Source organism: Metopolophium dirhodum, chromosome 4, assembly GCF_019925205.1.
Source record: "Metopolophium dirhodum isolate CAU chromosome 4, ASM1992520v1, whole genome shotgun sequence".
NCBI classification, from domain to species: domain Eukaryota; kingdom Metazoa; phylum Arthropoda; class Insecta; order Hemiptera; family Aphididae; genus Metopolophium; species Metopolophium dirhodum.
Window position 1 is genome coordinate 20761975 of NC_083563.1, and position 17886 is coordinate 20779860.

The 17886-nt window shown below is 27.5% G+C and overlaps 1 protein-coding gene across 2 annotated transcripts; it reads left to right on the forward strand.

Moving 5' to 3' along the window:
• The first annotated feature begins 6820 nt into the window (after positions 1 to 6820).
• LOC132942528 (UNC93-like protein MFSD11) lies at positions 6821 to 17852 on the forward strand. 2 transcript variants are annotated; one of them, XM_061011034.1, is made up of 10 exons: positions 6821 to 7107; positions 13742 to 13875; positions 14610 to 14779; positions 14855 to 15031; positions 15108 to 15376; positions 15465 to 15590; positions 15647 to 15836; positions 15910 to 16045; positions 16891 to 17021; positions 17410 to 17852. In XM_061011034.1, the coding sequence occupies exons 2-10, from the start codon at positions 13789 to 13791 to the stop codon at positions 17423 to 17425; spliced, it is 1302 nt and encodes a 433-aa protein (XP_060867017.1). In that variant the 5' UTR covers positions 6821 to 7107; positions 13742 to 13788; the 3' UTR covers positions 17426 to 17852. The 2 variants fall into 2 exon arrangements, with proteins under 2 accessions (XP_060867017.1, XP_060867018.1); XM_061011035.1 differs by lacking the exon at positions 13742 to 13875 and having other exon boundaries at positions 6822 to 7107.
• Positions 17853 to 17886: the final 34 nt, after the last annotated feature.

A 17886-nucleotide genomic window follows, 5' to 3' on the forward strand; every position in this document is an offset into this window, starting at 1 on the left:
GAATACAATAACAATTTACATTTAGCATTGATTAAATATACTTAATATTTAATAACTGTATATTTAATCAATGTTGATAGATACTCATCTTTGATATTGCAGTATAAAAAGAAAAATAATACCTGAAATAAAAACACCAAATTTTTCTTTTTCTCATTCATTTTTATGACGCTCCCTCGCCTTGGGACGGCTATGAGTAGGTACCTCACGACAATATACTGCTCGCATAGTCACAAGCGACTATATTTGGAACTGGCAACGCCGGGTGGGATCGATATAGGTAATATAATATAATCGAATGTGTCCTGACTGTCTCACTGACTTATCAACGTATAGAGCCAAAACAATGAGAACTTGAGACGGTTATTTTTATTTAATTTTCATAGTACCTTCGTACCACCAACTGTGTGGTGTATATTAAGAAAGAATTATGCAAAATTCGCATTTTAAAGTAACGCTTGCACCGAGTTGCACAAGTATTTTGAGATTGACGATGGTCGATGAAAATCGGATAATTTTAATTGTTATTATCGATTACAGATTATAATAGAAACAGGATAGAACATTTTTAAATTTTGAACACTATTACACCAAATATTAAATAATGAATTTGAATCTTATAGATTTGGCTTTGTTAACGTAAAACGAAGTGCTCGGGGTCAACTAGTATACTACTATATATTCCTACTATATAGAATATAGATAGGATTGCTATTGGTTACAGCAGTTCTTGAAGTATAGAGGGTCTGATACGGTCAGCTTTCCGGTGTGCGTTTCGCTTTTCAGATATTTCAAAAATCTCCTAGCGGACAATTACAGCGCATATCTATTATATATAGTATCTATCTATCTATAGTATCTATCTGTAGTTTATATAGTATCTACCAATGTTTTATTTTTAGGTGGGATTTCAAACAATTTCAAGTTGGTAATTAGTTTGTTGACAGATGAGGCTTCCAAAGATGGTTTAGTTGTGTACTTGTGTGCGACATTCAAAAGTAACTTTTCGATATTTTAATTACTAAATGTAATAATTCAAATTCAAAAAGTAAAATATCACAAATTTTTGAGCTAAATATTGGACATTGAAAATAAAATATAAAAAATCAACTCATATACAGCCCTACGTATTCTCTTAAATGTGTGTAATAAGTGTTCATACTATGTCACTAAGTTAGCTATATTATTGGAAATACGAATCTAAATGTTTCATTAAAATTCACATTTGTAATTAGTGTGTAAAGTGCTACGTTATTGATAATTATGTACGTGTACGCGTGGGAGCGCTCCGCCAATAATTTTATACACAGTCACTCACTCTAATGATCACTTACTACGCACACATTTACACATAGAAGATTGCCTATATGGAACTCCTTAAAAACGATCGGTATTGATACCTTAAGGCTGTTGGAGCATAGAATATTTTAAGTAGTACAATTTAGGAAATTGTGCAAAAATATTATTGGCGAATATTTGTCATTGTGTGAGTAGTAAATGAAACTTAGTGTGTGTAATCCATTATCTGGACAATTATCGTGTTATCGTAAAAAAACCGTTAAAATCGGTACAAAATATCTATAAGCGGAAGATTAGTTTATGTACTTCCCGATGTCCGATTATTATTTTAAAAATATGTATGAACTCATCATCCCTTTACTAGGTTATGTAGGAAAAATAATTTATGTTTTAAAACTGAATGTAAGTGTATAAAATAAAATATTATCATAATTTTTTTAAATTTTAACATATTTTAAGCCTTATTAAATACAAAAATCAAAAATCTGTTTCCTACATAACCTAGAAAAGCAGATGATGAGTTCATATACATTTTTAAAATAATAATTGGACATCGGGAAGTACATAAACTTATCTTCCGCTTATAGGTCTAAAACTACAAAAATACGATGTGCTCCAATGCCTAATCGTTTCCGTTTTGCTTCAGTGGAAATATATTCTCGAATGTAATTAGTCAAATTCCATTGAGTATTTTATAATTTATAAAACTCAACCCATAAGCGTAGGGTGATAAAAAATAAAAATATATATTGCTAAAATTGAAAAAGTAGGTACCCCGACCAATGCAAAGTAAACTGATTTACGCATTCAAGCATCTTTACATTTTTAAAATCAAACTACTGGAACTTGGAAGTACTAAATACTAGTAGTATTTTTATCAGGCGTTGGTTTTAAATATTTTGAATCAATATTTTAATGACTAAAATAGTAAAATATGACATGTGTATGTGCGTGTGCCCTTAATATTATGCGGTCGCGCAAAGAAGTCACTGACACTAATAATATTGTTTACTACGCAACACAATATACACGCCATACATGCAAGTTATATTGAAATTGCCTATACTCAACTCCTTAAAAATTGGTCCGTATCCTGATTTTAATTTCTTATGCCTGTTTGAATATTATAATATTGATTATTATCTGAACTATAGTATAGTATTGTTTTCGAAATATTGCTTTATATTAATGTATAATTATTTTCTATTCACTGTTAAGAAATACAATCGGTCATAACTTATAAGTTTATAACATATCAACTATTCAGCTAGCATATGTATGGTATACCACCATTCCCTACTAAAGGTACATGCGTACATCAGACTGTAAGAATAGGGTCACTATTGCCTCTATATTTTAAAGCAGGGATTATTGGCGTATACATAACTATTGTATGTGAGGGGATCAGAAAATAAAATTTTAACTTAGGTACGAGTACATTAAAATAATAAATAACAAAATATAGGTAATATAACATTTCATTTCAAAACCACAAACAATTAAACCAATGGCGTCATTTGATGTATACTAAATATTTTTTTGGTTTTCTTAGTTGTTAGCATGCCTTTAAAAAAGTTGAATGGACGCCCCTGAATTAAACAATTATAGTACCTATACAATTTAATTTCCTTTTTTTTTTTAGTTACTCCATCAATTATTTATTTAGCAATAATAGGAATATGCAGGGCCAGATATAGGGTGGAGATGCCAGGGATTTAACCTCGGGCGTAAAATTATCTCAATTACTAGGGGCGTATATTTTGTTTTTATATATTTTCATTACATACCATGTAGATGAACAATTAAATCCATACAGAAAAAAGTTTAATGCAGTGACACCTGCAGTCTTAAGGTGTTCAGTGTGACAGTGTCATCCTCATTTGAATTTACTTCAAAATATTATTTGTCGTTTAACTGTCCGAGGCAGTGAGGGCTGAGCTTTTTCAGTTTTTAATTACTATTAAACTAAAGAAAACTTAAATATACATATTAACTATTAAGTAAACCAGTTATTGTTCGTTATTGCATGTATAGTATGTCGAGTAACGCTGAATACAATAAGTGGTGTTTAAGTGGGTATACGGGAGTATACGACTTTAATTTTTGGCTAACTAGCGTATTACAGTGATGTCCAGACAGATTAGCAAGTACTGCAACTGCAGCATTTGATCTTGAGGGGGGTGAGTGTAAATTACTGGTGTCACAGGCCACAGCCCAAAGGGAAGTTTATAAATTTATAATATAAAGTATAAGCTATAGTCTATAATAATTCATTTCCATGAACTACAATGATTATTAAGCAAGTTACTGATTTATTTAAATATTAAATCAAAACAAAATGTTTAAGGACAAGGAAACGTTTTAAATTTAAAAAAAAATTGGTGGGTGGCCAACTTTTTTTAACTGCATGCTGTGCTATTTAAATACATTTGTGCCCCACTGAGCGTATACCCTGAAAAATAGTAAGCACAAAAGCTCACGTACAAATGTATAAAATTAAATAGGTTCCTTAATTATTATTTACAAATTAAGGCTTATTTATTCATATTTTCATAGGCACCAAGTACGCGTGTGCCCGGGAGTCCGAGCATCTATTGAATTTTTTAAGAGGTGCCTGGCACCCGTTAGAAATATTAAAGATTAAATTAATTGGTATATTTTATCCTCTTCTCTAAATCAAAAACATTGTTAAGGTCTACAGTGACCCAAAACCACCTTAATGATATAGCAATATTGCGTATTTATCGAAATGATGATGTAGATATTGAAGAAATAGCAAGAATGCAAGATCGTTCATCAATAAGACCAAAGTAAGTCAGAACACATTTTGTTGTAGGTAACAATATTTTCTTTAAATTGGAATTGGATACATCAAATTATAATAATTTATTATAATTATTAATCAAACATTAATTTTATAGCATATATTTAATTTGTATTGTAATAATTGTTGGTAAAATTTAAATTTGTATAATATTGTCTTATATAATATGGGTGGTTTGCGTTTAGGCGAATTTAGCATAATGAGTTTGGACGAGGGATTTTAAACATTGTAATGTGTTTGGGTGATCTTTTTTAATATCCAGGGATGCTGTATTTTATATAGTATATTATATATATTTCAACATAGATGTAATATACAGTGACGGCTTGATGTTTTGCGTGACCTGGTGCATAATTTTTTTGTAGGGAGTTCTAAAAACACAGGCATCGGCACTAGGGTGTTCCCAATTTCCCATCACCTACCTTTTCACCCTCATATACTCATATTTCATAAGTATTAGGTATATTAGCGTATGGTGTCATCTACGGCCTACGGAAATAATGGTGTTTTTTTTTGTTTATTGGGCCGGGTCTGCCATCTTTAAAGGTTGCCCTATTCGTTACCCGTTACATTTTTTTAAACTGGCACCTAAACATATGCTATTATGTTGTCGATGTTCATGAGTTATACGCCTTATACCTCGTCAATCGTCATTGAGACATTATTGAGTAATTTACTGTAATGGTTGCAGGGCCGGCGTGAGGGTAAGGCGACTCAGGCGGTCATCTATGGCGCCATTTTCAGGGGGGCGCCGAAATTGCTTTTTACAATTTTGCACATTTTTGCAAGTAATATTATTTTTTTTAAATATAAAATACCTATAACTTTATACTGAAATATTGATAATTATTATGGTTATTTCGCTTAGTTAATTATAGCTTAGTTATTTACTATGGTTTAGCGTAGAATGTTTATCGTATAATATGTTGCTATCTATAAATAAAATAATAAGAATTCAATAATAAATTTGAACTTTAAACGTGTATACAATTTTTTTTGCATAATATGATGTAGATATTCTTGATATTTTTTAAAACCTATAATTGATACCCGCTGCAAGTATATTTCATGATATATTTTTTGATATTGTTATTAAATTAACTTAATTTAGTTTAAGGTTGGTTTGATTTTGAAAATATTGCATATATTATATTAGTTAATATCTACTTATTAATAATAATATTATATTATAATAGTGCTTATTTATATGATATTACATATTACATTGTTATTAACTTTTGAGTAAATACCACCTATTACCGCTGCAGAACAGCTATAGTGTGATGTCATGGTATAAATAGTTATAATATGTATTATGTAATAGCTAAAAATTAATCTAAATATTTTGAAAATGTATTATTGTGTGTAATAAATACTAAATAATACACGTATCCAAAAAAAAAAAAATTGAATATTGAAAATGTCTATAAATAATTCAAAATGAAACAAAATATTTTGAAAATTTGATTTTGCATACATAATGATAAAAAAAAACATTTGGTGCAAATTTCAAGTATCCTATGGTTATTGGTTTTTGAATTGCTACAAAATAAGAAAATCGTTCGATGTAATCGTTAATTTAAGCCTTAAGGGTGAATATCCAATGTTCAGACAGTTTATATCGTAAAAATGTAATGTGGCTTTCCGATAAACTTTTTTAGATTCTGAGAGTAGCGATAAATGCGTATTGTATATTTGTGTTTACAATCAGGAAAAAAAATTAAGGAAAAATGGGAATTTTTATGCAAAACCAATTTGGACAAAATCAATTTTATTTTTTTGGTGTAACTCAAAAACGAATAATCGTAGACACTTGAAATAATCACAAAATGTTTACATTAGAATTTTGTATACATGGTAAAAACCTTGAAAATTGAATGCAAGGCTTCTCGTAATTCTTTTCATAGTTTCACCAAAAGTCATAACTTTTGAATTTTGAGAGACTACGCCCTCACTTCTACATTAATGTATTTATTAATACATCCATGTAAATTACAAAAATAGTCATGATTTAAAATGTCTTGTATTTTAAAAAAATTACCTTGGAGGCTTAACCAATGAGTAAATCGACATAAGCCTAAGCACTTGAATAAAATGTAATGGTTCTGGATGTTGATTTGATCCACATGGGTACGTTTCCATATAGGGGCTGAAATTATTTATTAGTTAATACTTTATAAATAAACAACATAAACGTATTGATAACTTTTACCTCCAACGCATCTTGGTTAATATTCGTCTCGTCATAAAATATTCATAATCAACTTAATAATATGTTAGAGAAGTTTAAGTGTACCATTGATTAAGTAAACAGTTTACTTAATCAATGAGTGTACTCTTTAATAGTTTAATGAGACAACAAGACCCTATTGTACCTATGTTTGAATTTTCAAAAATTCATTTTGATTTACCGTAATACCGTTTGCTCTTAAAGTTGTTATTTGTTTTCAACCAACCAAGTAATTAAAATATTACCTATGGGCTATTGTGGCTATGGACAATGATGAAATTGTAAGTTAATCGACTTTGGTTTTGTGGTTACTGGTTACCATCAGTTGTTAAAAATTGGGAACCAATGATTTTTCTTATCACGGTTTGTATTGCGTCGCCACTCGCTTGTCGCCACATTGCCACAACAGACTGTTGAACTGTATACAAAATAAAATAAAGATAATATATTATCAGTGTAACTTGTGAATTAGTAAAATTTAATAATATTATTTATTAATATTATCCTCTATAGTCTATACTCTGTCTATATAGGTGATAACCGGTTGTAATATTTATTATTGCACTTTCGAGTTTCGTCAGAGTTTCAGTCTTCACTCTTCAGACTTTGCTCTGTTGTCCCTTTTATTCGGTGTTTGCCGTTCGTCTGTTTTCTGTTTAGTGTTTTCTAATCGCTATTAGTTAATAATTATTACTTGTTCCTTGTTAGTATGTAGTACTCGTCCGGAACGCAAGTAGCGTGGCTTTAAGTTCAGGTAAATTCTACTTATTAATGTTTACAGAGATTTTATTATATAGAAAAATTCTGTAATTTTTTATATTTATATTTCAATTTCATTATTAATATTATTATACCTACGTCATTGAATTGTAATTAACATTATTTTTGGCAATTGTCAAAATTAAACTGATTTAGGAATAAAATTGTAAGATACTAAAAAAATGTGCTTCTTACTGGTTAAGAACAAGTCACTTTCCCACTAGAAGTAACTTATTTTTAGTCTAGTTATTAAAGTTCATTATTTATGTACATTATTTAATCTTAAGTCATTTTTTCAACATAGTTCACTTAGGTATTTAGAATGTTATTGCTTTTTGTTGTTTTTAAAGTGTTTTTATATGTAAGTTATAGAAAGTTCTCCTTAATTTAAGATTATTTTTATGTAATTTCCTATTATAAGTAGCACTAGTTAAAATAGTTTGTAGTCAATGAGAAAAACTAAAATACTGATCAGAATAATTATTTAGGTACAATTTACTTTTATTAGGTATTTCTTTAAAGTTAATATTTAATGAAATGCATAGTAAAAATTGTAACCATCGAGCTAAAGTTTATTATTGGTAGGATAATCAACTTAAGACAATTTAAAAGTATTTTCCTATTCTATTGCTTAATGCATATTATATTATTAAACAATTAATAATAAAAAATTAATATAGGTACGTATTATATTTGGTAATTTTTAATTAAATTACAAAATATATATTTAATTAATTTTTTTTCTATTTTATGAGTATTATAGCCTGTATCCTAATGTACCTATTAGAGCTCTGCACGGGCCTGATTTTTAAAGTCCAATTTTTTTTCACTAACACAGCCCAGCCTTGTCTTATGTATTTTAGTTATATAAACGGCCAGGCCCGGTCCAATTATTTTAGTTGAATAATATTTTAATATTTCTGAAAATCAAAGTATCCATTAGATTAGATAATATTATCATATTCTGTGTGACATGCAGTGTAAAACAAGAAAACACAAGTGGGCTGTGACCATAGATTAAAATGAGCCCGCTTCGTAATTGAAATATGAGCTCGTAAGCCTACTTAATACTCACAGTTCACACTAAGTGCATACCTAGGCCCGGTTACGGTTAGGCTAATATGGGCATGCAGGACTCTAGTACCTGTACCGTTGTTTTTTTTTTTTATAGATTTTAATAACTTTTCTATCTATTATAACCTAAATTATAATTTATACCTAATGTTTGGTTACTTCCTATTTTCAGATTGTAGTCCCTATTGACAGTGGTCGAGAGTAGCGTGCTATTTGTAGCTAAGCTACTTTAGTTGTTGAAATTAACATAGTGTCGCTACAAAACACCTAATGTAGCAATATACTTAGCTGCGCTAGAAATTTTCGGTTAGCGTAGCAAAACTTACTATTATTTTGTCGCTACCTTCAAAATATTTGGTGATAGTTAAACTATTATATTAATTTATTTATATTATAATAATGATGAGTATATTAATGCAGTTTTCGGGTTTAATCCACGATTAATTGGTGTAGTTAAAACCTGTCCAGTTAACAAATGTTAAATCAGTACAAACTATAAACTAACAATTTTCTATTGGAACATGTAGCATAAAAGTAGTGCGCTAGATTTAAACAATATTATGTAATTGAGGGAGTAACTGTAGCCTAGCGCACTACAAAAAACCAGTAGTGTCCTGACCACTGTCTATTGATTTAAATCACTTTCTACTCTTTTTTTGTATGCATTGACTGTTCTCTATAAATAACTAAAAACATAATATAAGTACTTAAATTCCGTGCTCTTGGCATTCATATAATGTAATTTACAAATCACCTGACACCCATCATATTATTAAAAATATTAAGTTCTTTTGTCTTATACTAATTACTCTCCACTTAAATAATTTAATATCTGTACATTTAAAAACAATACAATTTTTTCTAAGTACATGCTTATGTGCTCTGATAGAACAAAATGTATTAGATAGATAAACACAATCATAATAAACTTACTGATGATGGATACTTTAAATAGTAAGGAGATTAAATGTAAAATAATCAAAATATACAGAGGATATAACAACAGCTTTATTAAATTTAAAAATTAACTAATTATTGAAATAATAATAAAAATTACAACAAGCAAGATGACAATAGAAGGTAACATAAATATTAATACCAGAAAAGATACCTAGTAAAGATGATTTAAAACTAGTTTAGGTATTTAAATTGAATGGCTCAAATGTGTTTTTATTTGTTGTATAAATTACCATAGGTACCAGAGTAAGTTATGAAAGTAATTCTTTTAATGATCATAATATATTTATAAAAAGTTGGCAGGTATCTTAAATTTCTAATCCCTAACATTTTTCAGTCTCATATCACTACTATATATTGTAGTAGATTAAGACAATATTGAAAATATACAAAAAAGTAAAAACCTCTTCAATTAAATCAAATTATTTAGATGTTAGACTTATGTACGTTTAAAAAAAACACAATTTGGAGATAGTCATGAACTCATGAATAAGCCTGAAGTTGATAAACATATTTCACAACTTATTAAATAATTATCCGGGTAATTATTTAAATAACGCGCAATAATAATAAAAAATAATTATAATTTCTCAAATAAACGGAAAAACCTAACCTTGAGTAGGGCCGGTTTTATAGAATTGTATTTAGGACAATAGATAAAATACATAAGATGACACTAAAAAGACCTAACCATATACAATTACGTTATTATTATAAAAACTAAATTAAAAGTTGTCAAACGATTACTAAACAAATTTAGTTTATTATTGGAGAAGTGGTTAATAGGACACCGAAAACTAAATAACAACACTTGAATAATATCCATAAAAATGTATTTATTCATTTATTAAACAATAATACTTATAAATATGTTAAAAGTAAATCCATTTAATAATTATTTTATAAATAATGATGAAAATATAGAAAAACACATACAGAAAGATATAATGTAATAATTTAAAATAACTAATGGTAATATCTAAATAAATAAATATATTATTATTGCTTGGATGTATATTGCTGTAACAGGAATACCCGAGAGAATACCACACCACATAAAATGGTCTTTTCCTGGAATATATTTACTAGTTACGCACTGAGGTCTAGGAGATAGGAGCTCTATGCGTTTTTACCATGCTTATAACTCTATAGGTAGTGTATCGAAATGACAATTATGCTGATCCATCTGTCTTAAAAATGTCGACACACTACTTTTGTGTGCTCGTGATGTCCCTGTTTTGGTTGTTTATTAGTTAGGTACTGTAATATGCTAAATTGCAGTATCATATTACACATTTTATTACAACATGAACTAATGATAATGATATTGAGAACGATAACTACGATAATGAACATAAATGCAGGTATAAATGTATCTCTGAAAATTAAGTGATGGCTGTAATAAAAAAATTAAGAAAGGAGGCATTACCAGGATTTGATAGTATTTTATCAAATCTATCAATATAATTTCCTGATTATGTTTTAAATCTAATTACATATTATGTATTTAGTGAACTTAAGTTTTAAAAATGGTATATTTCCACAAATATTCAAATAATAAACTATCAGGTCCTATATTGTTAATCTTAGCAATACCTTAAATAATAGCTAAATTTACTATAAAAAAGAATACCAATTGAAATACAGTTTGGATTTAATGAACACTTTGGCAGTGAAGATTCTATAGCCTATTTTGTTACTTAATTGTACAATTTTAAGCTTAAAAAGTTCCTACCTGCCCCTTATTTTCTTTTAATTAAATCCTATCTGATAAATCGCTCTTTTACTGTCCGCCTAAACTATTTACTCAACTTGTTACATAATTAAATCAGATGTCCCTCAAGGAAGCGACATGGCCCCTTTCCTTTACTCAATTTTTACTCATGAAATTCCTAAGACCTTCATATGCTGACGACACACTAATAACCGCTTCTCACGAAAACTATGTTACTACCGGTGATATGATTCAAAACCATTTAAATAGGATTAACTTGTTGGCAAACAGGTGGAAAATCAAAATAAACGAATCTAAATCAGTTCAAGTAACTTTTTCACTTAGAAACAGTGTTGGGAAAAGATAACCAAAAAATCATCTGGATAAGATAACAGATAATTCATTCAAAATTTGTCTAGATAAAGATAAAAATACACATACATTTATCTAGATAAAAAAATAGATAATTTTTTTTCAGAATTATGTTATAAATAATGTAATTTATTAGTAATTACTAATTAGATAATATTTATTAATTAATAAATCCTTAATGTCATTTCTCAACTAAAATAATATACAATTTAAATTTTTAATACAACTTGAATAAAAATAAAACTGACAATATTTCAGTAAACATTTCTTTTTTTAACTATAATAATATTGGAATTTGGAATCACTACTCAGTTCTCGTAAATTATTGGCTTTTGCTTATTTCAGTATTTAAAAATATTCTTATTATATTATTTATCTAGATAAATTACCACAGATAACCATTACATTTATCTAGATGAGATAATTAGATGATTTAATTATTTTTATCTAGATAAGATAATTAAAGAAATAATTTGATCTAGATGATTCCCAACACTGCTTAGAAATCTCAATTTACCACCTGTTACATTAAATTATCTAACAATACCAATGGCAAATGAAGTTAAATATTTTGGGCTTACCTTAGATAAACATCTAACATGGAGCTCTCACATAAAACTTAAGCATAAAACTGATAACTCTAGACTTCACCTCCTAAGATCACTCTTGAAATCCAAACACTCACTATTCAATAAACTTACCATATACAAGTCAATAATTTGACCAGTTATGGGGTTCTGCAAAGCCATCCAATACCAAAACGCTTCAAGCGTTTCAATCCATCTGCTTACGACTGGTAACGTCTTCTCTTTGGTATTTCACAAAGACCTAAAAATTCCTACCCTTAATCTATTAGCAAAATTATATTACTTTAAATGTTATACTAAATTAAACTTTTACAGTAACCCATTTAATCAAACAACTATCTTCCATCTTACTTTCTGGTAATGTATGTAGAAGACTAAAGACAGTGGCCTAGAGACCTACTCAAATTAAAAAAAATTAAAAAAAAAAAATAATTAAGTAAAACAATAGGTAATACCTAAAAAGTACCTGGCTGGGCGGCACTGCTGAGTGCCTGCCCATAAAGACTACCTCCTGTTAATAACCTTGTATCAAATTTACCCATTGTAATAATTATATTGTTGACATGTAAACATTGTACAAACTGTATGAATCTAAAAATTGTACATTCCACTAAATATGTAGGGCGTAGGTGTAATATTTAACCAACTTTTAAAATGGGTGTCGCGTATTGAAAATGTAATATCAATATTATTAGAATAATATATCTAGCATTATAGCTATAGTGTAATCTATATTGACATAATATGTTCTAATTGTATATTCGTATGGGGATCTACATTAAAAAAATTCCTTGAAACCACTTTTTGCACCTAGTACAAAGAATTCTAATTAGAACTAAGTATGCTATAACATAACAAAAATAATTATTGTACTGATAATTTATTTAAAATCAGAGGAAAAATTTCAATAAAAAAAACCTAAGGGTGCTGAAGCGAGTGAAGCCCCTAATTCTTTCATTAATTCCACAATGCACAAATGGCATAAATTATTTGGTGCTAATAACCCTCAAGCTAACCCCCCCCCCCAAAAAAAAATGAGCCTGTTTTAAATGCAAAAAAATTTAGGTCTTGAACGGTTATATTGAAAAATTTTGATTATAAAAGTATAATAAAATAAATAATAAAACTAAAAAATACAATAAAATAACAAAATAAAACATAAATTATAAAATGTAATATGTATCAGAAACGCCAATAAGCTTAGCAGTTGAGGCGTATACATAAAAAAAATTAAAAAAACGAATTTTAAATATCAAAATACTTAATATAAAACCAAGATATACCATCAATGAAATTTAAATACCCACTTGATAAGCCAAATACTACATTAACGCAAAACTTTTTTAAAAATAGAGAAATAAATCTAATCAATAATTTTTCTTAAATTGTTATAAAACTATTCAAAATAAATTATGATTTAAAATATAAAATGAAAAAAATGTATATGCAATTATTTAATTAAATGGTCTATTGACTAAATTAAATTATTAAACATTTTTATGACAGTCTTTCTATTTTAGGTACTATTTAATTGTTTTAAAAAATTTCCTGATCCCACAAGTTTTTACTCAAAATGAACAGGTATCCAATAATAATATAACTATTAACTACCTATAAAATGTGTGCTATATTATGTAAAATTAAGTACTATTTAGTAAGTACTATCTAGTTCACTATGTGTGAATATGTTTATTATTTTGTTCAAGTATAATAAAAAATAATAATAATTTAACTGTCCAGTTTTCTACCATAACGTGACTCTTATGTGATTGCCGGTTATGCCTCTATGTTCACCTATAGGAAATATGATGTTACTCGTGAATTTATAGTTTCATTGAAATACAGTTTATATAAAAAAAATGTTTAGTATAAACAAAATTTAAGTAAATATGCTATATTGTATTAATTAGTATTAATATTTACAGACACTCAAAAAAACGATTTGGCCATTCGGTATTAATAACCAAACAAAATGGATAAAAGGCTATTAAATGTTAGCCTGTTAGGTTTGGCCTTCATGTTTGTTTTCACCGCATTTCAAACAATGGGAAATATTGAAGTAAATAACTACTAATATTATTACTTATTAATTAAGGAGTATTTTTGAAGATTTGAGGATAGTTTTTTTCCAGTTACAGACACTTTTAAATGAAGCCAGTCGGTACTGCTTCGGTAATGTGTATTGCTGTTAAAACTTAAAAGAGATAACATTACGTACCACCTTATTTTGATGATAAATCATACATTTTAAAAATAAATAAAGAAAACTTAAGTCTTTGTAATAAAATTTAATAAAATTATATTAAATACTCATCCCAATATTTTCTTTTAGTAACATGGTTGCATAGTTTTAAGAATTTATGTTTTTTTAGATATAAAAAAATTGTAATTGAATTTTAAATTTTTAAATTATTGTTTAATTATTAACAAAATATATTTTATAAATTTATTCAGTGATAAAGTCATAACACTTTTAGTGAGTATACGCTTCAAAAAAGTTGAAATGTAATGCGTAGATGGCTCTACCTAATTACCTAATGATCAATGTGTTAATTACCAACATTTTACATAACTTGTAGGAATCCATATAGAAAACCTTTTAATATTTATAAAAACTAAAGTAGAATGTAGAAATATTGTGTACAGATAAACTGAATCTGAGATCTGTACATATACTACCATAAAAAAAAGGTTAGCCAAAGTACCCATGTAATATTATATTACACCCAATTACACCACCATGTTTATTGAATATTGTTTTATGTTTATTTATATAATTATTTTTTCTTTCAGAAAACTATACTAAAAAGCATTCAAAATGACTATCCCTCATTTACTGGTGATGGATATACTAGTTTGTCCATTATCTATATTGTGTTTGCTTTATGTAATTGGATATCTCCATCAATTGTCAGTTTTGCAGGTTCCAGATTAGCTATGTTTATAGGAGCATGCTGTTACACGTTTGTATTTCCTTACAAATAATGTAGTGTTGTGTATTATAACTAACATGTACTGAACATAAACATTTGGTTTAGCATGTTCTTAGTATCATTTCTCTGGCCGACTACCTTTTTACTTTATTTCATGTCTGCGGTAATTGGTTTTGGTGCTTCAGTTATTTGGACAGGGCAAGGAGCATATTTAACATTAAATTCTGATTCTTCTACAATGTCCAGAAACTCAGGAGTATTTTGGGCGTTATTGCAAATGAGGTATTTTAACAATTTAATAGTTATATTGGTATTGTATCTATACGACTATACACGTAAAGTTTTTTTCTGGTTTCAGTATGTTTTTAGGAAATACATTTGTGTTTTTTGCTCTTCACGATAAAAATCATTTGGATGAATCAACAAGAACGTTAGTCTTCACTGTCCTCATAGCTGTATGTTTCTTGGGTACTTTATTATTTTTACTTTTACGATCGCCTTTAAGTTCAGAAGGAACTGAAAATGAACGAGGAGAAACTTTATCGCCTATTCAAGAAATAAAAAATTCTCTGTCTCTTTTCCTAACTGAAGACATGTGTTTATTAAACATGTCATTTTTTTTTACTGGTGAGCGGAAAAATCATTTTTAGTAGGCAGTAGTATAATTATATTATAATATACATGTTACCTAATTGTTTTGTGAATTTTTTTACAGGTTTACATTTGTCATTTTATAGTGGTGTCTATAGTTCAAGTATTGGATTCACTACAAGTATGGGAACCAACAGTAAACAGCTTGTGGGTTTATCAGGAATCTTGATTGGCATTGGCGAAATTTTAGGTTAAAGCAATGTGATAATTGCTTCAACAATTACAATACATACCAATTTTTTGTAGGAGGTTTTCTGTTCAGCATTTTGGGTAAAAAAACTTCTGATAACAACATTGAATCCAAAGGATTTAGTCATTCAGCAGTGGTTGCTCTTGGTTTTATTATAAATATTGTTGCATACGGTTTGATATTTATAAATTTACCAGACGAATCACCATTTGGTGATACAACAGCGAAATCTTTTATCGAACCTAAGTAATATTAATTATTTGTATATTAATTTCAACATAGATTACTCATCATAATATATATGTACATCATATTTTAGTCAGTACCTAGCAATTTTCTGCAGTTTTCTCTTGGGTTTTGGCGACAGTTGTTTCAATACTCAAATTTACAATGTAATTGGACAAAGATATTCTGAAAATAGTGCTCCAGCTATGGCTTTGTTTAAATTTATGCAGGTATATATTTTGTGTTGAACAGTTAATTGTGATATACATTATACAGAGTAATTTAATAAGTATGATCACCCTCCATTTTGTTATTAAAATCTGATTTTTGGAATTTTTAAATGTAGGCACTCAAAGATATTTTCACTCTTAAAACTTTTTGTTCAACTTAAGAAGTGTCCTGTGGATCTACGAAAATCTTTTTGTTCAAAAAAGAATTCCCCTTTTCTGCTGTAAATTATTAAGCAGAACATTTTTCTAAGAATAATGACTTATTAAAACAAAATTCAAACAATTTGTTGTTGAGTTGTTTAACTTTATGTACTAAGAATAATAGGTCCATGGTAATGGGTTCATAAAATATTGAAGTTATGGTGATTTGAACTTTTTAGTAAATAATATTAATCTATTAACAATTAGAATTTGTAAAAATGGTCCAAGTTTAGTAAATACTAGATCCAATAGTACATATTATATTTTATATTTTTGTAAAATCATTTTTAAGGACTATTATTCTTATGATAAACATTTTAATATCTGAAAAACTACTCATTGGAATTTTGAACTAGGTAGACCAAAATGTTCAAAATAATTATCAACTAATTTACATTCAAAAAGGAGGGAACCTTTTCTGAAAAACAGAAGCTTATATCACACCTAACCTAGCCCACAGAACACTTTTTAAGTAGTCCAAAAAATCTTTAGAATTTGAAAATGTGGTCTTTAAGTATATTTAAAAATTTCAAAAATTAGAATTTGAATAAATTAATTATTAAAGGAAAAAAAGAGTTAAATTTGTGAATTACTCTGTATAAAATTGAATATTGTGAGTCTATATTTAAAAATATTTTATTTAGTCGATAGCTGCTGCCATTAGTTTCTTCTACAGTAATCATTTTGGAATGTATGTTCAACTAACCTTGTTGGTGATCACATTAATTATGGGTACTCTGTCGTTTTTCAAAGTGGATAAATCTATTGATAACCGGTGAGAAGTTTTACAACAATAACCATGTAATGTACAGCTTCATTCAACACAATTTTGGAGTATCAAACGTTCCATATAAATTTATTAATGTTACATTCCAATTTTCAATTTTTATAAGATTATTTCTTAATAGTAGTTATTACATAACTTTTTATAATATTAACTTAATTTTTTTTTGTATATACCAGCATTGATTTTATAATTTTATTTATTGTAAAATCAATGATACCAGTATTGTTTATATAAGTTATATAAAAAAATTGTTCAAGTATTCCATGTGCCAAATCTGCAAATTTTTAATTAATTAATTAAAACAATATATATATATATATATATATATAAATATATTGTGTTGTTACTACTTATTTTTAATTTATTGTTTTTTTAGATACAAAGAATTTTAGAATTTTAATATTCATGAGACCAAATGATTTGAACCATACATCAAGTTATATATTGTCTAATATTGTTAAGGAAAATATAATATGTATAACTAGTCCAACCAGTGTACTAGTATATGAACCAAAAATATCTCAATTTTGTCATACTAAAAGTATTTTTTTTTAGGTTAATGTTATAAATTATTAAAAGTTTAAAAAAACTATTATTGTTAATCAACATTGTACCAACAAACAATATTTTTCAATGTTGAAGGGAGTTAACATTTATTTTGGTTCTTTGTTTAGAATAATTGTATTAACTATAATTTAATTAATTGTCTTAAATTAAACACTTATATACTGCAAATACATAGTCGTAGGTTAAAACCATCTATTATAATATTATAAAATATTATATAGTTAGAAAATAGTACATTGTTTTCTACAAAAACTGGTGTCTATACTCGGTTAAAATAAAAAGACAG

Excerpts from the sequence above, each read along its gene's own strand:
- LOC132942528 (XM_061011034.1), top strand. The coding sequence starts at position 13,789 with ATGGATAAAAGGCTATTAAATGTTAGCCTGTTAGGTTTGGCCTTCATG. Across the intron at positions 14,780-14,854 it reads ATAGGAGCATGCTGTTACAC|CATGTTCTTAGTATCATTTC; the intron begins GTTTGTATTTCC and ends CATTTGGTTTAG. Across the intron at positions 16,046-16,890 it reads CTTTGTTTAAATTTATGCAG|TCGATAGCTGCTGCCATTAG; the intron begins GTATATATTTTG and ends TATTTTATTTAG.